At 39.6% G+C, this 20,478-nt stretch overlaps 3 protein-coding genes across 19 annotated transcripts in view; all 3 read left to right on the top strand.

The window, feature by feature from the left end:
- The window catches only part of LOC121643850 (receptor-type tyrosine-protein phosphatase F), a 181,148-nt gene extending 177,449 nt beyond the window's left edge, over positions 1 to 3,699 (top strand). For all 17 annotated transcript variants that reach the window (XM_041991410.1, XM_041991424.1, XM_041991425.1 and 14 more), the window contains 2 exons: positions 1,092 to 1,227; positions 1,718 to 3,699. In XM_041991410.1, the coding sequence (XP_041847344.1) occupies positions 1,092 to 1,227; positions 1,718 to 1,786 (205 nt within the window). In that variant the 3' untranslated portion in view covers positions 1,787 to 3,699. The remainder of the gene's footprint in view (positions 1 to 1,091; positions 1,228 to 1,717) is intronic.
- Positions 3,700 to 5,862: 2,163 nt separating this feature from the next.
- On the top strand, positions 5,863 to 7,449 carry LOC121644771 (la-related protein 6-like). Its single transcript, XM_041992952.1, has 3 exons — positions 5,863 to 6,122; positions 6,202 to 6,388; positions 6,475 to 7,449. The coding sequence occupies exons 1-3, from the start codon at positions 6,106 to 6,108 to the stop codon at positions 7,378 to 7,380; spliced, it is 1,110 nt and encodes a 369-aa protein (XP_041848886.1). The 5' UTR covers positions 5,863 to 6,105; the 3' UTR covers positions 7,381 to 7,449.
- Positions 7,450 to 9,985: 2,536 nt separating this feature from the next.
- On the top strand, positions 9,986 to 17,968 carry LOC121643870 (neurturin-like). The gene is made up of 4 exons (XM_041991457.1): positions 9,986 to 10,084; positions 10,245 to 10,656; positions 16,198 to 16,498; positions 17,029 to 17,968. The coding sequence occupies exons 3-4, from the start codon at positions 16,225 to 16,227 to the stop codon at positions 17,460 to 17,462; spliced, it is 708 nt and encodes a 235-aa protein (XP_041847391.1). The 5' UTR covers positions 9,986 to 10,084; positions 10,245 to 10,656; positions 16,198 to 16,224; the 3' UTR covers positions 17,463 to 17,968.
- Positions 17,969 to 20,478: the final 2,510 nt, after the last annotated feature.

Here is a 20,478-nt window from a genome sequence, read left to right as displayed (position 1 = left end):
AAATTTTTCAGCGATTATGAGTCTTATAATAATTTGTAGAATTAAACCTTTCTTATTTTTAACATTAAATAATTAAAATATAAATATATCTCCAAGGGGACACTTCAAGTGAAAAGAGTCACATTTTCAATGAATAAATATCATGAAACTTCCCCCCAGTTGAACTCTTAGAGAAAGACAGTTCTCTTGGAATTTTGTTTAATTATGCAAATGAGGCATTCATTGATTAAATACCCATTAATTTGCACAAATGAACAATTACAAAATCAAGTTAATGTTTAAAGAAATGTGCTTTAATTATCTAAAAGAAAGCATATCCCGACAGTAAAGCATCCCAAATCCCAAGACAATATTTTCAGCGTTAACTCTTAGAATAATGGAACATTTTAGCATTACAATTTCCAGGATGCAAATAGGGGGTGACGTTGGAATTAACCTCGACTGTGAGCTTGATAAGAAAGATTATGTGCAGCAAAGAATTTTCTTTCAAAATGCAAACATGAAAAATAAGGTACTTCAGGCAGTTGGGATCATAATAACATCAAATGAGCCCAGATGAAGGTAAGATATTGTAACAGAACTACACAGAGTCCTGTTGGTGGAGATGGTTGATAGAGCCACGTAGAAAACCACGTAGATGAAGTCTGAAAGTGCCAGATGTGTTTGGGTCTGAAAGAGTATATTTGCCTTTGAAATGCAGACAGGACGTGACTGAGCACACTTCTTTTTTAAATGAACTTGCACAATAAAATAATTTTAAAATAATAAAAGCTGATGATTGCTAAATAGTTCATTATTATAGAACTTGCCAGGTTGATCTCATGTTCTTAATATTATGTATGATACCATCTTCTACTGTGAAATACTCACAAGTCTTCATTTATATCCTTTGTACCACCTTGGAATGTATTATTTCAGCTGTAGTGTCTCTCCACAAGAATTCAGTAAACAAAAAGTAATAACATCTAAATGAACAAAAGTGAACTTTCCAGGCAGAGCAACTTCAAATCATCCTTCATCAGTGAGATTTCATCTTGCAGAAGGTGTAATAATCACTATATACTGTGTGTTTGTGTGTGTGTGTTATACAGTGCCGGGGTAGGTAGGACTGGAGTCTTCATCACCCTCAGCATCGTGCTGGAGAGGATGAGGTATGAAGGTGTGGTCGACCTATTCCAGACAGTAAAGACGCTCCGCACCCAGAGGCCTGCCATGGTGCAGACCGAGGTAAGGAAGTTGTTCAAACGTAAACTTGTACAAAGACTGGATTCTTGTTTGTAAGGCAATGTTATATACAGTATGCTTGACATTACCAAACGTCCTTTTTAAAGAGGGCTTTATAAAAACAAAGACTTAGTGACAAATCCCTCCTTAATAGAGGTTTTAGAGGGCATCATCCCACAGGAAATCCCATAACAAAAATATCTGGTGCTACCCATGCTTTTCAGATTTTTGTCAAACATAGTTACAGTGGGAATTTGAACGAGTTTGTAAAGTTTTAAAATCAAAAGAAAAAAGTTAAGGCAACTTTAGAAACTGTCATAACTTTCAGTAATGCCTACAAGTACTATAGCTACTTCTAAGCTACGAAGAGGAGTCTCCTGGATAAATGTTTCTCGGAATTTTATGCTTCTACATTTCTGAACATAGTATTAGATGAGGTGGTTAGGAATTAGAAAGGATGAAGTCTTGCTCAATGCCTTCTTCCTTTCTCTAGGACCAGTACCAGCTGTGCTACAGGGCAGCACTGGAGTACCTGGGGAGCTTTGACCACTATGCAACGTAACCACTCCCAGCGAGCAGGATCCCCGGTCAGACCTCTCAGGAGTGTGCCAAGTGTCCCATCTCAGCCACCATCAACTCACTTGACCCCCTAAAATCCGACCCCCTCACAGCTACCAGAGGGGAAGAAGAAAGGGATGTGCTTGCAGACCCATTGAGGGTTTTAACAAATCACAGAGATATACGCAGAGTAATCCAACCACCTGAGATTTTGCTTTAAATATAATACCTGAAACATTACAGTGACTATGACAAACGTGACAACTCTTGTACAGATCCGACAGCGCAGACCGGCAGCTCGCCCCTCTGCTCTGTCGAAGCCAAACCTCCCTGATTGTCAAAGGCTACTGGTAGCACTAAGAGAGCATCCTCTCTGTCTTTTTTTTCTTTTTTGTTAATTGTATTGTCTATATTATGATTCATTATGTCAAATATTATTGTTTAGTATACTTTTTATGTTGCTTTTAATAATCATTTTAATATCAGACATTTGTTCTGTCTTAAACTACCCATCTTTGGGCATGCATTATTTTCATAATCATTTTTAGGGTACTTTAGCACACAGGACATGTGTTTTGACATGTTCCTAGATACTAATACAGGAGGACCACTGTTCTCTGAGCTGCTGTCAGATTTCTGTTGTCATATGATGGTTTATTTTGTTGGTTTTTTTTTCTCATTCATTTTATGTGTCATAATAGTTATTTCTGTTCACGTTCAGTTCAGTAACTCAAATTGCCTTTTCACTTGCCGTTACCCAGTTTTGAAATCAAATCAATTGATTTCAGGACACAGACTTGCTTTAGTCATCCCTCTGTTAATGTGGTAGCTAGCTAAAAACACAAGTAAATAATCTAACAAGGATCTATACTAAATCAGAGGTGCACACAAATGGAAAGCACATTATTTTTATGTTCTTTTTTTATTTTGGTTTGGTTTTATTTTTCATCAGAAGCCTGTGGCATTGAGGCCTTCATACCTCCAAAGCGGAGAATTTACCTGAAGAAAACAGACTTTTGTACCCAAAGGGTAGACAACAGAAAAATAAACTCCCGATCTCTGAATAAAGATGTTCTTCAAGTCCCTCCCATCTCCTCTGTTGTCATTAGCCTGATCAGTTTGATGGAGTGGAACCACACGGACCAGAAAGATGTGGAAGTGGTTCACATGGGCTCAGGAGAAGAGCCATCAACATCGGTACCTGTACAGAATCAACCATTCCTACCAGAGGGACAGAGACTCAGCCCTTTGGAATGAAACCTGATATTATTTTATACAGAAATAGAACTATAAATATATATATATATATATATATATATATAATTATGATTGATTATATATATGTACGATTACACATAGATATATACACAGCTTCAAAAATATATTGGTAAAAATGATTAATACTGCTGATCTATCTAGAGACACTGCAGAGAGCCTGCTGTCCTAGAATGTGTATTAATGGAATCACCATTGTATCTACTGTACTATCATAGTAACTTCAACAGCTGGTTGTCCGTCTGAATGAGGAAAAACAGCACAACCCCTCCCCCCTCACCACACCCCTCTTTCATCCATCAAAGTGGATGACTCCTCGCTCGTCAAGCACACACCTTCTCCCACACGAACTGCAGGAGGGGAGCGTCTGATCCAAGAGGCCTAAGCGTTGTGACAGTGGGAGGAACGGAAGGAGGGAGGGGGGACTTGAAAACGCTGGCAAAAACATAAAATAAGAAAAAAAAAAAACACAAAAATGTTCATTTTTACCTTGTGAATGCTTAGTGCTGTAGGGGTTCAATCTGTTGTACACAGTCTGTTTTCTATCTGTTGATAAAGAACTGGAATTTAAAAAGAACCTGTTGATGAAAAAGAAAAACATTGATGTTAATAAAGTGAAATAATTGGGTTTTTGTACAAAGACTGGCTTGTGATGCTTTGTTTCTTAATGCTGTTTTATTACTCTTCACAAAAGCCTTCCCTTGTAAAGCGTGATGTCCTACAGGCTTGATTTTTTTGCTTTTCATGTACAAGGACATCAGGAATATGTTTGTTTTACCTGCTGAGAATATCACCTCTTATTCTGCTGAAAACTGCTTTCTTTTGCTCCTTCTTTCAGCTGATTTCATTGATTTTATAAATGTTTATGTGCTTTAGCAAGGGTGTAACAAGAGATACCCACCTCAACCTACTTCTGAAAGCACCTTCAACCCCAAATAAACACTCCACCCTTAGAAAAAAAGTTAATAAAAAATAATAATAATAATGTTCTTAGTGACTTTTCCAGAGTTCAATTACATCTCACAGTGAACACAGCAGATGTCTTAGCTGTCTCGGTGATGATGGGTTAGTCATTTCTTAAGTAACATGTCTGGTAATTTCACATCTTAATTTGTGTTTTTTGTCTTTGCTCCTGTCACTGCTTTGGAAAAGGGTGAGGCTTTCCAGGAGCGTTTGTGATGTCAGCTTTTATCTTTGTACCAGTCAGAATTGATCAGTTTAAGAATCCAAATGTTAGTATTATTTGATTGCGTATTACCATGGAGACATGAAACCTCTGCAGCAGCTTTTTAGTCTTACACTCATAGTGCCTTAAGATGGGGAGTAAATGCTCGAAAAAGCTAAATCTAGCATCACATTACCCTGCTTCTTACTGTAAACAATTGAATCTTAAAGTTGTCCTTAGCAGACTGAGGTTTCTCATTGGCTGTGGTAACAATCTTGTCATCACTAATTAATTTACATATATATATATATATATATATATATATATTTATATATAGATATATATTTTTCCCCCCCCAATACAAACCACTGCATTTTACAGATCTTACAATATATATATATATATATATATTTTTTTTTTTTTTTTTGCAGTTTTGCATCAACATTAAAGTGTAAAACTTCTGCTAACTGCTCACTAGTGGCTGTTATTACTAGTCCCCTGGCTGCTTTAGAGTGAACATTGCTCTGTTTAAACAGAATATGTCATGTATTTTCATGGGTTAGAAACATTTGAGAAATCTAATAGCCACAGCACTAACCATCGGTGGGCTTTATTTGAGTTTCTGAAGAATAGGAGCAAAAATGTAGTATCCATGACTGATGTGCCACCTTCTGCTAACAATCCGAAAAGCAATTCATCTCAGTGTCAGTGATGATGGCATATAGTGTTGATTCATAAGTGTCTGAAAGCTCACTGCTCACCTTGGAGAAATCTTAAGGAATGAGTCACTGAGATTTTTTGTTGGTTTCTTACAATCATCTGTGTTGCCATTGAGACAACACTGTCACTAAAACCTAATTTAAACCACAAGTACTTCTTGAGATTAATCCTATTTTCTGAGTTTTTAGTGTTACAATTTTATCACAGAATAAGGAAATATGATTTAGCTTTTTCATATCACTACTACTAACTTCTTCATGAATTTGTTAGACTTTGGGCTATCTAGAAATGTGTGTGTCTGTGTGGGTGTGCATGCTCATACTCAGCTTTCATCATCTCTGCTCCCCTCAGTAACACTCAGTCTCCCTCTCAATAGAAATCACACACAAAGTTAAATCAGTACCTGCTAATGTAATGTAACTATAGGATGAGGGTTACGCTGTTGTCTTTATCATCCATCGATCAAATAGATGGAAATTATTTTGACCGAAACATAGGATTTCATGTAAGTGATGCATTTGTAGCCTTTACCATGTAGTAGCAGTTACATGCTGAGGATGATGAATTAACTGAAGAACACAAAAAGTATATAAAGCTGGATTTAAAGGACAGTTTTGTTGCTTTTTTACACCTAAAAGCTGATATATCCAGTTTTGTGTGTGTGGGAGTTAAGCAGCATCATATTTCCTCTGATTTAATTGTGCTCTAGGCTCTTAACTGCACTGCAGAAATGTGCACACATAATGATGTCACAGCTCTTTTGTGTTGACACATTGCTGTTATCTCTGCTGTGCAGAGTGGAGCTTAGCTTTAGCACTAATAAAATAGTATGCCTACATGAAGCTCACGTACAGCAGAATAAACTCTTTTGAATGCAGGTTCTTGGTTGAAGCTGCATTGTGTTGTGTGGAATGTTGGTTGTGGCATTTTAAAAAATATTGTTTTTGTTTCCACACAAGCAACTGACATCTTTACCGTGACAACTGACAACATTTTCCACACATTGATTATAGCAGCATTGATTCCAGCAGCGTTAACTCAATCTAACCAACTGGTTTTGCTGAACACTTGTATTTACATTACTTGGAAACAGCCAAAACTAAAACAGTGGTATAGTTCAGCATCTTTTTTATCATCACTACACTAATACTGCAGGAGATACCATGAGTGATCTGAATGGGTAAGAAAAGTTAAAACATATGCTTGACTGATCTACAGTTTTTGATGTTGTTATTGTGATTATGGGCTATGTGTCATAGAATTTATGCCCAGTCTGTCCAAGAGGATGAAAACTGTGAAGATGAGCTGCTCTGCTTCAAGATTCAAACTCTCTTGGAGGAAATGTTCTCCGACAGTCACCTGGCAGAGGACGGCTTCCTGCTCAAACACATGCAGAAGAACAAAATGGGCTACATCAATATCAAGCTTCTCACTTGTTTGAAAAAGGTAAACAACGTTTTGTGTGCTCTGTGTGGTCTATGAATTGCAGCTATTTGAATGAAAACAATCCACTTTGTCAATGTTTGCTGCAGATAAAGGCCCTGACTACAAACTGGTACATGACTCTGGCAGCTGCAGAGTGCTCAGACCTTCTGGAGGTGAATGATGAATGCACTAAAGTGAGACGCAAAAAGCCACTTCCCGAATGGCTGCTGTGTTCCCCTACAAGCAGGCTCCTCCTTGTCTGGGACGTTTCTGCAAAGCAGAGAGGAGAAAACCGAGCAGGACAAGGTCCCGAGGATCCTGTGCTCTTACTCAGGATCCTCCAAAAGTTTGGCATTACAAGCGGCTGCACTTCTGTCTGGATCCTGCACCCTGGAGAAGAACTTCCCAAAGAGCTGAAATGTTATGCCAAACGTTACAAAGAGCTTGGCCAATATTTGTGTGCCGTGGTGAAATTTGATAGTTTGAAGGCAACTCGGAGGGCCTACAATACCCTGAAAGCAGCAAAAGATAAGTCTAATGGGAAGGGCTTGTGTGTGTTACCTTTGGGAAGCCATTCAGCACACAACTTCACCAAATGTGTACCATCAGAGGAGAAAGATATGGATCAACTCGTGATGGACATCCAAGAAAATCCACTTGAAATATCCACAAACTTAATCCAGCAGGAACCTTGCTCAACTGTTACTGGTTCTGGAGAAACTCCAGACACATACCAGCTTCAAGAACATTCAAATTACTCCACACAAGGAGTCTTTAACAGCTACAGCCAGTCCTGTGGACCGATCCAAAGGTACAGTAGGCTAAGCTTATGCTCTGGAGATTGTAAAGAGAGCTCCAGGAGCCCATGGGTACTCAAGCGAAAATCTGCAGCCAAAGCTTTTAACTCAAAAACGGGTACACACCTGAATGGCCCCTGCCTAAAACAAAGAGTGCTGCGTCAGCCCTTTGGTCCTGATGAAACAAAGGGTTTTAATGCCAGTGAAAGAGCTTAAACTCTTTGGATGGAGCACCATCGGTTGATTTATGGGAAAATGCTGCAGAAATTTAAAAGCTTAAATAAATAAAATCATCTGCATTAACAACAAAATCCTGTTGATGAGAGTGTGTTTAACCCTGGTAGTGTGTAGTAATAAACCTCTGACAGATGAGGGCAGCATTTAACTGTGCTCACATGACTACCTCTGAACATTGTTCTGTGAGTCCGCAGGGTTATGTAGTTGTGGACATGAATACATAGAAAAGCTTATACATATTAGGTAGAAGAAAACATTTTAGTCTGAGGAGGGGTATTTAGTAGCTGAAGTGATAATGTTTGAAAGGCATATGAGCTTTCTTTGGAAACATGAGTGGCCTCTGCACCTCTGGGGCTTCAGCTTGTCTGGTCACAACTGCAAATTTGCTCTGTATATTTGTTCTTTGGCCAGGATGAATTTACCTTGTTACCACTTTCTCAGACTAAAAAGAAACATGAAGTGCTCTGAAAAAGCCCTCATTGTCTGTCTGCATCTTTTTCATAAATGCCTGTTTAGACTTTGTTTCTTTAAAAAGTAGTTTTCCACTTCCCGAGATGACATTTGGCGCAGGGTTACTTGTCCAATCATTGAACCGCATATTGTGCAAGACGAGCAGAGCAGAAACATTTGTACCTTATTTCCAGCCTTTCTAATGACACCTCGACTGGAATGGTCTGTTTATAGTGTTACTGATTGAGGGCTTCCTTAAAATCTTGCCCAAACCTAAACAGAATGTGTTTCTTCATTTATCCACACCCAGTGGAAAAGGTTCAATCCACTGTGCTTGAGATTCAGTCAAATCAAGATTGGAAACATACTTTATTGTTTTCTTTTCTTGTCTGTGTGTGTTCATATGTCATAGTATCATTGTGACTAATGTAATCTTAGCTGTTGAGTGAGAGCTTTCATTGTATACAGATCAAGTGTTTAACTCTTGCTGTCTTTGACTTGATTTTGCAATTAACAGCTGTTGAACTTTAAATGCAGTAAAGGGCTGGGCTATGAAAACTACACATCTGTGAACAATATACAAAGGGAAGAAATGTTTCTGCCTCATGTCAGGAAACGTTTCTGTGCTGATAGACTTTTATCAAAGCTAAAAAAGTACAATCTTGCCTGCTAACTGGAAGTAATTATGCATTTACATATCATTAGCCTCATAGCATAATTGCCTAAGTCACATTTCAGCTAAATTGTTATATCTGTCTAACTGTGCGCTGCTAATATTGCTGATAGACTGTGAATCATTGCTTGGAAAACCTTCAAATATGACTTAGGCAATTATGCTATGAAGCTAACGATATGCTTCCCTGGACTGAAATTTAGTTGTATGTCAAAACACAAGACACAAAACTGTGAGTGTTTTTATAGTGGGAATCTAGGTGATTTCACACTTGCTAATCACCAAAATCTTTGAAGACTAGAAATCATCTCTTGTAAAAAGAGACGCTTTAGTTGTTCCTGCTTTAAACTATGAGAGAAATCTGCCTTTAAGGTCAATACTGTCACCTCACTGGTATGACACAAAATTCCTCTGGTTTTTCCTACTTGTTCCCACTCCACACTGAAGGAATTTTGACTCCTAGAAAGTTAGTGCCGAGCCATATTTCAGTTTTACTAGTGTAACTTTTCTAAGCTTGATTTGTTTACAAATTGGCCCCAGGATGTCAGAATGACTCATGCTGTTAAAATGAGATTTTTGTTACATTTCATTCTAACAGCATGAGTTTTTTGTTATTTGCTTCCTGTTGTGATGCTGGTTTAATTTTTCTCTACAACACATGGCTGTTGTTTTTACAATCTATGGCTCTGGATTCTATTCCAGACCCTTGTCTCTGGATCAAGAGTGTAGATTTAATTTAGCAGCTTTTATGCTCTCAAACAGCACCTGTGAGGCTTTGTATATATCTACCTCATCTACCTCTTCCCTGCGTCGTCCATCAGTTTGCTCATCTCTAAACTGGTTGGCATTTGTTTATACATTACTGACCCCAAACACCTGACGCATTTCCTCCGGGGATAGGGTATTTATTTAGATTGCAGTCTGGAGGGCCTGATACCTTCAAAAAGCACAGCCATCTGCTCCTCATTTGCTGCTCCAGGGCTCAAGGGCTAAAACACTGGTTTGTATTGAAGGAGAATCTGAGATCTTCAACAATAACACTTGTCGTTTTATCCCCAGCCAACTGTAGACTGAATCATGAAATACCTCTGCTGTGATAATTCTATTTAAATGGGGTTAAAGTTGTCTTAGCACCTTTCACACCGGTTGTAAACATTCTTAATTCCCCATAAAAGATTGGAAGATGCTTGCTTCAGCAGACCCTTCCAAGGGCACTGATCTCCCAAAGTGAGGCTATTACCAAGTGCCTGCTTAAGATGGCAGGCTTTCTTGCAGCAGAAGGTGAATGTAAGCCCTTGCTCAGGCCAAAGCATCCTTCAGTGCTCCTGGAGTTAGAGCCAGGAAGATTAACATATCAGGAGTAATCCGACTCGGCCCACAAGCACAACTATGGAGGAGGAGCAACAGTTGAGGTGGGGAGGGGGGTGGGAGGCAGGCAGAGGCATCAGAAAGAAGCTGTGTGCTCCACTTACGATAACCACGCTCTCCCTTCTCACCCTAACCCATCCTCTCGACCCGCATTGTTCCCTTCCCTGGAGCCGAAGAGAAGACCTGCTGCTGGTAAGGAGATGTGTATTGTCCCTCCATCAGCACTGCTTCTAGGGAGATAAAGTGGTCTGAGAGAGAGTTTCACAACAGATGGGATAAAAGTTAAAACATCTGTGCGATCTGTTTATTGCATGCCACTGTACCTCAGTACTGCTCCATTCTTCTGTTTTAGGTTAAAGTTTCTGAAAAATAGACCAGAGGTTCTGCATGGTGGAGCGCGTTCTCAAGACTTTGCTGAACTGAGGCTAAGTCATCCACTCATCACCTTTTTGAATGGATAAACCTGAGTGGCACAAGGTGGCTGCTTTCGATCAGAGGAATGTTGATTTTGATCTTTGCAACCTAAAAGAGTTCTATGGAAGTGTAAATATGAAAAAAGAATAAGACATCCTGGACCTGAATCAAGTCAGGACATCTCCCGTACTTGCAGGGCAAGGGCTTGCGATTATTTTAATGACAAGAATCAGGAGTCCTGCCCTCGCTCCTTGCCAGTGATGATGATGGACTTACCCAGCCAGCACTTGTCTGAGGAGGTCAGCTGAAGACGACGCCACGCAGCTAAGTCTGGATTAGCCGGCCGAACGGTAAGGACAGCGCATCTTCTTTTGTTGGTTTAAGCTGGCAGCTTATGTGGGAAGGCGTTGGGTGCTGCTGACAGAGATGCCTCACTAAGTGCTTGAGTGGCAGAAAACACACGTTGGATTATCTGTATCAACAAGCGGCCCTTGCTGGAACCGCACGACAGTAGTGCACTGCAGCCTGGCACGAAATGTTTGCAGAGTGGTTACCACTGATTACAAGGTGCATGCCACCATGCTGTAACAAAAACAAGAAAAAGAATTATTATTACAATTCTTTTACCCAAACCACAAAGACAAGTTTATTTTGTCTGTGTGGTATTTTTCTTTCCTGTCACTCTTAATATGCTGGTTTGCTTCATTTGTATGCATAATTGCTCCATAAATACTCTGGTTTTCTTTACAGTAAGTTGTTCCACTTAAGTGTCTAATGAAATAATGTTTTCATATAAATATTTTTCTTTACATTTATTATGTCAGAGATTAGTTTTTTTCTAGCGTCACCTTTAATAGTTCAAATTATTTAGCGGATCAGGCTCACAGTAACATAGAGGTACTCTGAGAGGAGCAAACTTAATAATACTTACTGAAGTGATGATCCCCTTTGCACTAAGCCTATATCATAGGTACAGATTATACTGTATCTGCGGTGTCCTGAGAGCCCGGATCGAGGTTAAGCCCAAAGTCAACTGAGTCATTTAACTTTCATAAACTTCCAAATCTGGTTATGACTAAAGCTGAAATCACAAAGAACCTCATAATGTGTCATCTTTCCATCTTATTTTTTCATTTTCCTGCTAAAACAAACACTTTGTGCATAATAGTAATAAAGGTGCATAAAGCATAGGTTATAAGTGTTGTCAAACTCATGTTTCAGATGTTTGTGCTTGCTTGTACTTGCTTTCATTTGAAAGTGGTATTCAACATGTGCCAGATGGCCGTCAACCTTTTGAAACAGAAGCATTGACATGTTTAACGTGGGTTTAGAGGCGATGCTGTTCTGCTAAAAGAGGATCTGGCATGGATAGATTAACAGCTAGAATAGCAGCTAATAAACTCTGTAAAAAGTAGCCCAGACAACATCAATCTTTCTCTCACAAATATTGATGAAGCAAGACCACGTTGCCCTGCCAACTGTCATGTAACTTCTCTTTGTGTGTCAAGTGGGCTATTTTAAACATGCTGTCAGAGCTAAACCTAGGAATTCCCATTATAGCCCCATGTGTCAAATGTCCATCTATAAGTGTGTATTTACACCACATTAATGCCACCTAAAAGGCAACAAGTTTAAGTTGTACCATTTTGTGAAGGGCCATCAAATCACTGGATTAATCGGGATTAATTGGTGTTTCCGTTTTGATCCATGGGACATGATATTAGACCTTCCAAATAAAAAAAAGTAAATTAATTAATTAATTAAACTGATATGCAATTCATAGAATGTAAAATTTTATCTCTGCCATTTCCCAAAAATGCTTTTTCTCTCAATATTCAACAGCAGCTTTCTCGGAAACAAGACGCTTTGTTTTAATCAACGTTTGGTTGCTGGTTGACAGAGCTTGAGCCAACTGATGTGGCTGCCCAGCGAAATTACAGTCTTTCTCTTTTGCATTAGAGCATAGGCTGCATTTAGAGCAGCCAATCCTGGCACAGATCACCCACTTTATTTTACAACCTTATGCTGCCAACACCACAGATTTAACTCACCAAGTTAGCCACTTTGCTCCTTCACTATTCTAACATTCTGAGGACAGTGCAGGTTTTAGAGGAAGAAGTGTCTGTTCTCTTTCACTAGGCTCCACATGCTGGCCTAACCCTTGAGTTTGAGGTGTCAGATGGATTAACACTGACACACACACACACACATACACACACACACACACACACACACACGCAGCAAGACTTGAGCTCCGCCACCGACACTGCAGCCAGGTGTTTATCCACGTGACTGCAGATAAACCCGGGAAGCATTAGTGCTAATCCCGCCCTGATCTTTGGAATATGTCCCTATTACCTTTTCCAAGCACTCTCTAGCTGTCCCCAGGCCTCCTGATGCTCACTTAAGAGAGAAAAGACAAGACAAGGTCTCTCTGGGACACCATAAAGCACCTTGTTTTCTTGCAACAACACAGTAGGTGCCTTCCCCACTGTTTGTTACGCTGCTGTTATCTTTTCACTGCAGGTATTTATGGGGTGTGTTCAATGTAAGGCAGACACAGCTGATCACATGGGTAGAGCAGAGCTGGAACGCACAGTGTGGCACTAATGTTCTGTAAGTAGAGGCCTCTAGTTGTACAGTGGCAAACAGACAAAGATTTGAACAGTGAAGATTTCTTGATATTAAAGAACAGCAGTATTATGTAAAACAGATTATCATGTGATTGTGCTATTGGAGTGTGACAAAGGAGAGTGTGTCTGGCCAACAATGGAAGGCTGGAAAGTTTATCTAAGAACATCTGCGTCAGACAATTTCGGAAAAGTGAAACCACGCAATTGCTTATGTGTGTTTATGGTATATGTGAGTCACATAGTTACAGAGTGTGAAACAAAACACGCTGTATTTAGGGTATATAAATACTATATATATATATAGTATATATATGCTAAAGAATAGAGAGACATTGCTATCTGCTTTTATTCCAGCACAAAGAAGCTCTTCATTGACATCTTTCTGTGATCTTCTCCTCACTGCAGTCATTCCACATTGGTCAAGATTCAAGCAAGCTGACAAGAAAGCCCCCCTGTCTGCTGGCTTCATTCAGAATTGCTAACCACAGATGCCCCTTATCTCCATTTTGACAGATCTCTGGTTCATCATCCATAGGCTGTTGCATTCTTTTGAGTGTCTCCCCCTCTGGCACTAGTGGAGAGACATGAGTGGCATGCTGCTGTAATTACATTACCGCCGGCTTAGCAGCACCATGGCCACTGACCCAATTATTCCTTGAAAACATCAATTTTTTTGTATCCTTTGGGATAATGCGATCTTTGAGTCAGCGACAAGAGCTCGGCTGATGGTTGAGGACTGGGCTCTAACTAGACAATGCATGCGTTGCAGCATATGTCATGTCTTAGGAATGACTCTGACAGACTCAGCTAAACTTCTAAAATTCTTGGCTAAACAATTCACTTTCATGGTTTGCCTCGAACATGTTAATGATCTTCTTGGCTGCTGTTTGTAAGTAGCACTTCAGGTGATTTATACTGAACAGTTTGCATCAGGTGTGCTGTATTATTCAGACCACTCAGTCAGGAAACAGAAATTCCTACATGAAAACTCCTATGTTTTCACTTAGTTTTCTTCTCTTTATGAATAGATTAAGTGGGCCTCACAGATTCAACCTGGCCATCGTCTCCACACAAAGGAGCGTGCATGGGCACATCGCCGCACAATGCCTTTGTCAGACATGCTGGGGATGTGTGGAAGCTGGTTTAGTTGTCTTTGCAGCTCATCTGCGCTTTTATGTCTCTGTTTGAGAATAGGTTTTCCTTCTGCTGGAAACCTCTGGGGTTCCGCTATGTCCTCTGTTCTTCTCTGTTTGCTGGAAAACGGCAGCTTCCCCCCCCATGAATTTCCATTTCTCTCCAAAGAAAACACCAGTACCCCCTTCTCCCTATCAATATCTGTATATTTATGTCCACAGCAGCAGAGGCCAGCAGAGGATATTAAATGTCTGTACTGATTAATCTTCTGTGACCATCTGAACAAGCTGCAGAATGCTTCCTGGCAGTTTTATTGCTGCCAATCGACTGCAGATGTAACTAATGTGTTTCTGAGTGGAGCAATTATGACAATCAAAGTGTCTTAAGGGACATGAGATCAGTATTTGAGAAACCAGGTTTGTCCAGTGTCAGCCACAGAGATAGTGGAGGCCTCATTTGTTCCTGATGAGTTAATTGTTTTATCAAGATGAGCTGCAGAGCTAACAAGCTGATGACACCAAAGCATTGCTGCTGTGTGAAACGGCTAACTCCAAGGATGAGTAAATGTCCCAAAGTGACCTGTTAATACACTAAGAAAAACAGCAATCTCATTCTCAGCCGTATACCATATGACACTTGCTTTTAATATAAAGAATTTTTCACATTTAAAACAGTAACAGAACGATTTCTAATGTGAATAGTTTGTGCGGACCCAACAGAAACAGAGTGAAATTTCTCAGTGTTAAAAACAACACTGAGACTCAACATCAGACATATAGCCGGCCTGCAGTTCCACATTTAATTTACATAGACTGTGCATCAAATGAGGCTGTGAGGTGACATGTTTGACTTTCAAATGAACACTATTGTGCAGAGACTCCTCACCATGTCAAACCCATGTGGAATTATGAGTGATGAGTCACGCCTTCACTGAATGGACTGGTTATACCTGTTTATATGCTGTTTATACCACTGCAACTCATGTGTGCAGTTTGTTTTTATTTCTCTCAGCGTGGTCCAAAACACTCAGATTCGGTGGAAACTGTAATTTGCCTATACTTGTTTTTTTTTTTTTCCTTTTCTTTTCTTTAGTTACTCCACTGAAAACATTTGAGCCCACTAGAAAACCTAAATGTTACCACTTTGGACAGTTTTTTGCAAGCTGTTGTGATTAAATTGATCTACAGGAGCTGAAGATTTACAGAAAATATTAATGTGAGATTTTTGTTTCTCTAATAAACCAGACAAAAATCTGTAAAATTCTGTAAACAGTCCAGCCGCCTGTATGCAAGCTCTACAAAATCCAGTCTGGCAAAGCACTTTGGGATGCTGGTCTGGATTTGCTGTTAGTCGCTGCCAGTGTACCATTTCCGGCTCAAGGGAAATGCTTTACTCACTTGTGACATGATATGAAAAATACAAAGAAGTGAGCTTGAAACACAGCTCAAATATCAGCAGCAAAAAGAAAACTTGAAGCAGGAGTCCAACACACTGACTTTTTGTGGCTGCAGTGCCTATAAAGAGGGAAGGGCTGTTTAACATAAAGGGATGTACAAGCGCACGTGTACACTGAGGTCTCATCATACATAACATTGCACATAGGTGTGGTTAAGAGATTCCTGTAAAGCAGGAATGTCTCTTCCTTCTTTAAAAGAACATCTACTTCTAGAAAAATAAAAAAAAGTAATATATGATCATTTCCATAAGGTATCTTTGAACTAAAAATAATAATAATTTCACCCGTAACAACTGTCAAACAGAGGGAGGGTGCAAAATATGAAGCTGCAGTCATATTTTTTACTCTACAGGCTGCATCAACACAGCTTTAAAAACACACTGGATTCTCATGTGTTAGCGAGTGATGTAGGGCTCTGGGATCATGAACCCACTTTGAGTGAAAATGAGCTGACAGCAGATCAGAAAAAGTAAACTGGGAGTAAAGTAAAGCCTCTTTACGTTACGGAAAGGTCACAGAAATATGAAAGAATTACCATTACAGCACAGGGCTGTCCGCTTTAATGTGTCAAGCTGTAAAGATGGTTTCCATGATTGAAAGAGTGACTGTTTAAACATGCCTGACGTTTGTGCTTCTTTTTTTCTTTTTTTGCTTCTTTCTTTTTACAGAGTTTCAATGCTCCTCCACGTTCTAAGATGAAGTTATGGAAAGGTGCTACTTTTGCTTTCATGCTCTGTGGTGCAGCCCTGTCCACCATCCTCATTAGAAACATGACCACTATTGGACAGTTTAAACTCAAGACAAAACATCCAAACGCATCTTCGCCCTCATCGAGAGATTCCTCGCCATCAGAATCAACATCGAGAACACCTTCTTCAGCAGATTCAAGAGCACTGTCGCAGCAGACAGGAGGACTTCATAGGAAGATCCGCTCAGCAGACAACAACATGAACACGCTCCTGTCAGAGTGTAAGATGAACGATTACTTCCTTTGTTGACTAGGAGATAATGTTTCATGAGAAGGTTGTCAGGGTTCACACAGAACATTTACAAGCTGACTCTGTTGTTTATAGAGCAGGTTTTAATATCTCACATCAGTTGACACCTCATAGGTCACTGGCTCACCATAAGTGCAATAAAAACTATATAAGATGAGAATAAATAGCCTTCTCTTTTCTTCTGTCATGGTTTCAAAGATAGGCATTCATCAGTGTAATTGGTTCTATGGAATTATAAGGCTTTCTGTCACGCTGCTGCTTATGAGAACAGTATGTAACCATCAAGATCTTAGATAAAATAAACTTTTGTACAGCTGTTAGCACCTGACCTTTATTATCCTTTATTACCAACAGTATCTCAGTGAGCCATCTGCTCCGTATGTTCTGTAGAAATTCATAAATGTTGTGAATATTTACCTCAAAATTATCAAGAAACCTGAATATGTGTCTATTTGCCACCTGTCAGTAATGCTGCTGTTGATTTTTTGTCCTCATTTTCAGTTTCCATGATGCTCCAGAGCTTCACAGAGGGCGAGCTTCAACACGTGGTTCAAACGTTGCTAGACAGGAAGAGAACGAAAAGCCAGCCTGCTGGCAAGAAGCAGCCCAGAAGGACTAAAAGAGCCCACAGGCCTAAACAATGCTCTCTGAGGACACTGAACCTGAAAGTGAGTCAACTGGGTCTCGGCTATGAGAGCGGGGAGACAGTTAAGGTGCACTACTGTACTGGTAAATGCACCGCCTCCCGGAAGAATTACGACATGGCCATGGAGCACGTGGTTCGGACACGCTTCAAACAGCGGGGTCTAAGGCACAAAGTTAGTGGACCCTGCTGCAGACCCACTGAATATGATATGGACTTGCGCTTTCTGGGCGACGACCTCCAATATCATGTGATAAAGAATGTGTCAGCAAAGGCATGTCAGTGTGTATGACCCAGAGCAGAAGACTTCCAATTTCTTTACACTGCTCTCAGCCTCTGTTGGAAAACTCAAACATGGATGCTGTTAAAGATAAACAATGGAAAACAAAAAGCTCAAAGAGAGGAGGAAACTATTGGAATATGTTTATGGCTGCTCCACGGAAACGTTTTTGGGCCTGTCACCCCGTTAGGACCAAATCACATGGCCAGTGAGGGGTGTGGTGTGTCTGAATTCCACAGAAAATGAAAAAAGATAAAAGAAGAAAAAAAAAGCTCATACCAAAAACATCTTTTCTATCTGTGTGGTAACACTGTAAACCATGGTGTAACAACAATTTAGCAACATTGTGTTCATGGCATTTGAGTAGTTTTACATGTGTTAGACTCATAATGATGACCCAGGGTGGATTAGACAGTTGCTGCTACTGCACTTCTTACCCACATTTGTCCAATTCCAGGAGTTTACAGAGCAATAATTTAAAAAAAAAAAAAAAAGAAAAAAAAGAAAACTGTTAAAAATGTAGAAGTTATAACTTAAATACATATTACCACTGAGGTTCACTTTAAGTTCTGCACAAGACAGTTTGGACCACTGAACTGATAATAAAGTGGAGATAGTGGCGATATCTTCTGTGCATATGCTGACTGAAAGGTGTGTTGAAGTGTTACAATCACAGACCATTTCTTTGTGGCTTCTTTTCCCTGTTTATATGTGTTAATGTTATTGATTGCAGTGTTATTACACAGGTAAAAACAACCTGTTCTCTCTCCCAACTGGTCACAAACTGATACTTGGTCACAAGTCCGCTGTGTTGGTTTTGAATGCAGAACATAAGAAAAAGGGGTTCCCAAGCTGGCAAAACAACAGTTATAGGTCACCATGGCAACATGGAAACATTTAAAAAAAAACAACTTTTATATATATTAATGCAAAACCATATTTTTCTGACTATAACCAAGAAAATAAATAAAAAACAATAAAAAAAGAAGTGTTCCTGCAAAAGTGAAAAAGAAAGTCACGTTTTGACTCAAAAGCCCCATTTCTACCATTAGGTCCAGGTTGGTACCGGATGGGATAGTATGCGTTATTTATTTCTTTTATTTTATTCTGTTCTATTATTTGTTTCCACTGGTAAAATATGGGACGCCTCCCAGAATATCCAATCTAACCCATCCTACCTTTTTACTCAGTCTTGCCGATCCCACCCAAAAGGGTGGAATTTACTGCAGTCTGTTGATTGGTCGAAAGAGGCAACAGCGCCATGTGTACAGCAGACTTTTTCTTGTTTAAAAACAAATGCAAAGAAGACAAAACACAAACTGCCTGATGTCCACCATTCTCATCCCTTGTTTCTGTGTCGTATTTCTCTTTGTTATAATTCAAGGAAGGCGTCATGCCGCTGTGATATCATGCTTTTATATAACTGATGCATCCTATTGCTATCTGGCTGGTACGCCACCTACTGAGTAAGGCTGAGAGTTTACTTGCTGTTTAACCTTGCGTTCACATATGTAACCACCTACATTTTGAACATAATTGTTCACATACTTGCTTGTGTACTACACTTCTTACTGAAGGACACCACTAGGGGGAACCAGAGAAACCAGACTGGATAACGTTGTCAAATTTGTTGGGTGTAAACAAACCAACAAACATGGTGACAATATTTTGAACATTAGCTCCTTGTTTGTATTTTGCCGTTATAAGAAACGAAACAGCTTCAAAGAAGCTGTTATATGTATAATACTTACTGTACTATTTTGTGGGATATTAGGCTCAGTAGATCAGAAGTTGACGGAATTGCTGAGTCAGTATAGTTGTGTACTAACTGATGGATAAAACACCCCATTAGCACTGCCCCCACTCTGTATTTCATCATCTCTTCCAGCGTGCATAATAGTCTTGGACTTGAGTCCACCTCTTTTTATACATCTGTAAGTCAACTTCTAAAATTGCTCTAATCTTTCTCCAGCTGTTGTGACAAGCATATTTGTCACCCTGCTTCATCATAAAGATGAGGGTAATTTTACACTTGGTCAGCAAGACTGTCTTGAAAACGTTCTTTCATTTTTACTGTTGCTCCTCTGAGCTTACATCTGGTGAAACCAGTCCCTACACTGCCTCTAGTGGTTACTTGTATATTGCAGCTCGTGAATACATAACGTCAGTTTCTAAAGACATGCGAAAAAAAAAACCTGCGTCAAACAGATGCAAAATATGCGATGCATCCATGATATCACACGTAACTAACAGCAAGTATAGTTTAGGCATAAAGGTATGGTTGACTGTGGAAAACCAACAGAGATCAGGGTTTACTGACCCAAACCATCTCATGCCGACCTAAACCCGTTGGTGGAAACAGGGCTAAACATGCTTGGGAGGCAGGTATTTCTCCTCTGACTCTACCTAATAATTATTAATAACCCTTTACTATAGAGACCATCCTTGCCACTGCAGAGGGATAACTGGCAATGTGCATCTAGAGAGCAGTTCCCGTGCATTGAAAACTGATCAGTGGGTCTCTTGACCAAACGGCATCATGTGATAAATTGGGAGTGAAAATGTGTTGGTAAAAGAGATGTTGTTGAAAGGAATTTGACAAAGAGAGAAAATAACTCTCTATAGCTCCAGTTTTGATATCCACCGTTAATTATAGTGTTTTATATATTCTGATATTGTTTAGACAGCTTTAAATAAACCTTCTTTACATTTTAGTAACAAAACAATATGAAAATGTCCCCATCCGCTCTCCATAGACCAACTCTCCCTTTTTTTAACTACTTTCCTGAAATAACTCCTGTATGTAACATGTAATCACCCATAATCCTCCAGAATTATTTTTGCTTAAATAATTGCCAAAACACACCAAGTCAAGGCAACACACAGTGACTTCACAAAGTCACATTCATAAACATCTCTCATCTCAGGTTCCAGGTGAAATAACCTGTTTAATTCTTGTCTCTGGGTGTAATTTGTGAAAGTTTACACTCTCACTGATTTTAGCTGATTGCAAAACTCCAGTGGAAAA

The sequence above is a fragment of the Melanotaenia boesemani genome, chromosome 8, assembly GCF_017639745.1.
Source record: "Melanotaenia boesemani isolate fMelBoe1 chromosome 8, fMelBoe1.pri, whole genome shotgun sequence".
Classification (NCBI taxonomy): domain Eukaryota; kingdom Metazoa; phylum Chordata; class Actinopteri; order Atheriniformes; family Melanotaeniidae; genus Melanotaenia; species Melanotaenia boesemani.
This window is presented reverse-complemented; position numbering and strand designations above follow the sequence as displayed.

Bases quoted from the DNA above. Each gene is read 5' to 3' on its own strand.
- LOC121644771 (XM_041992952.1), top strand. The intron at 6,389-6,474 runs GTAAACAACGTT...TGTTTGCTGCAG, and splicing joins TTCTCACTTGTTTGAAAAAG to ATAAAGGCCCTGACTACAAA.
- LOC121643870 (XM_041991457.1), top strand. From the start codon at position 16,225: ATGAAGTTATGGAAAGGTGCTACTTTTGCTTTCATGCTCTGTGGTGCA. The intron at 16,499-17,028 runs GTAAGATGAACG...CCTCATTTTCAG, and splicing joins GAACACGCTCCTGTCAGAGT to TTTCCATGATGCTCCAGAGC.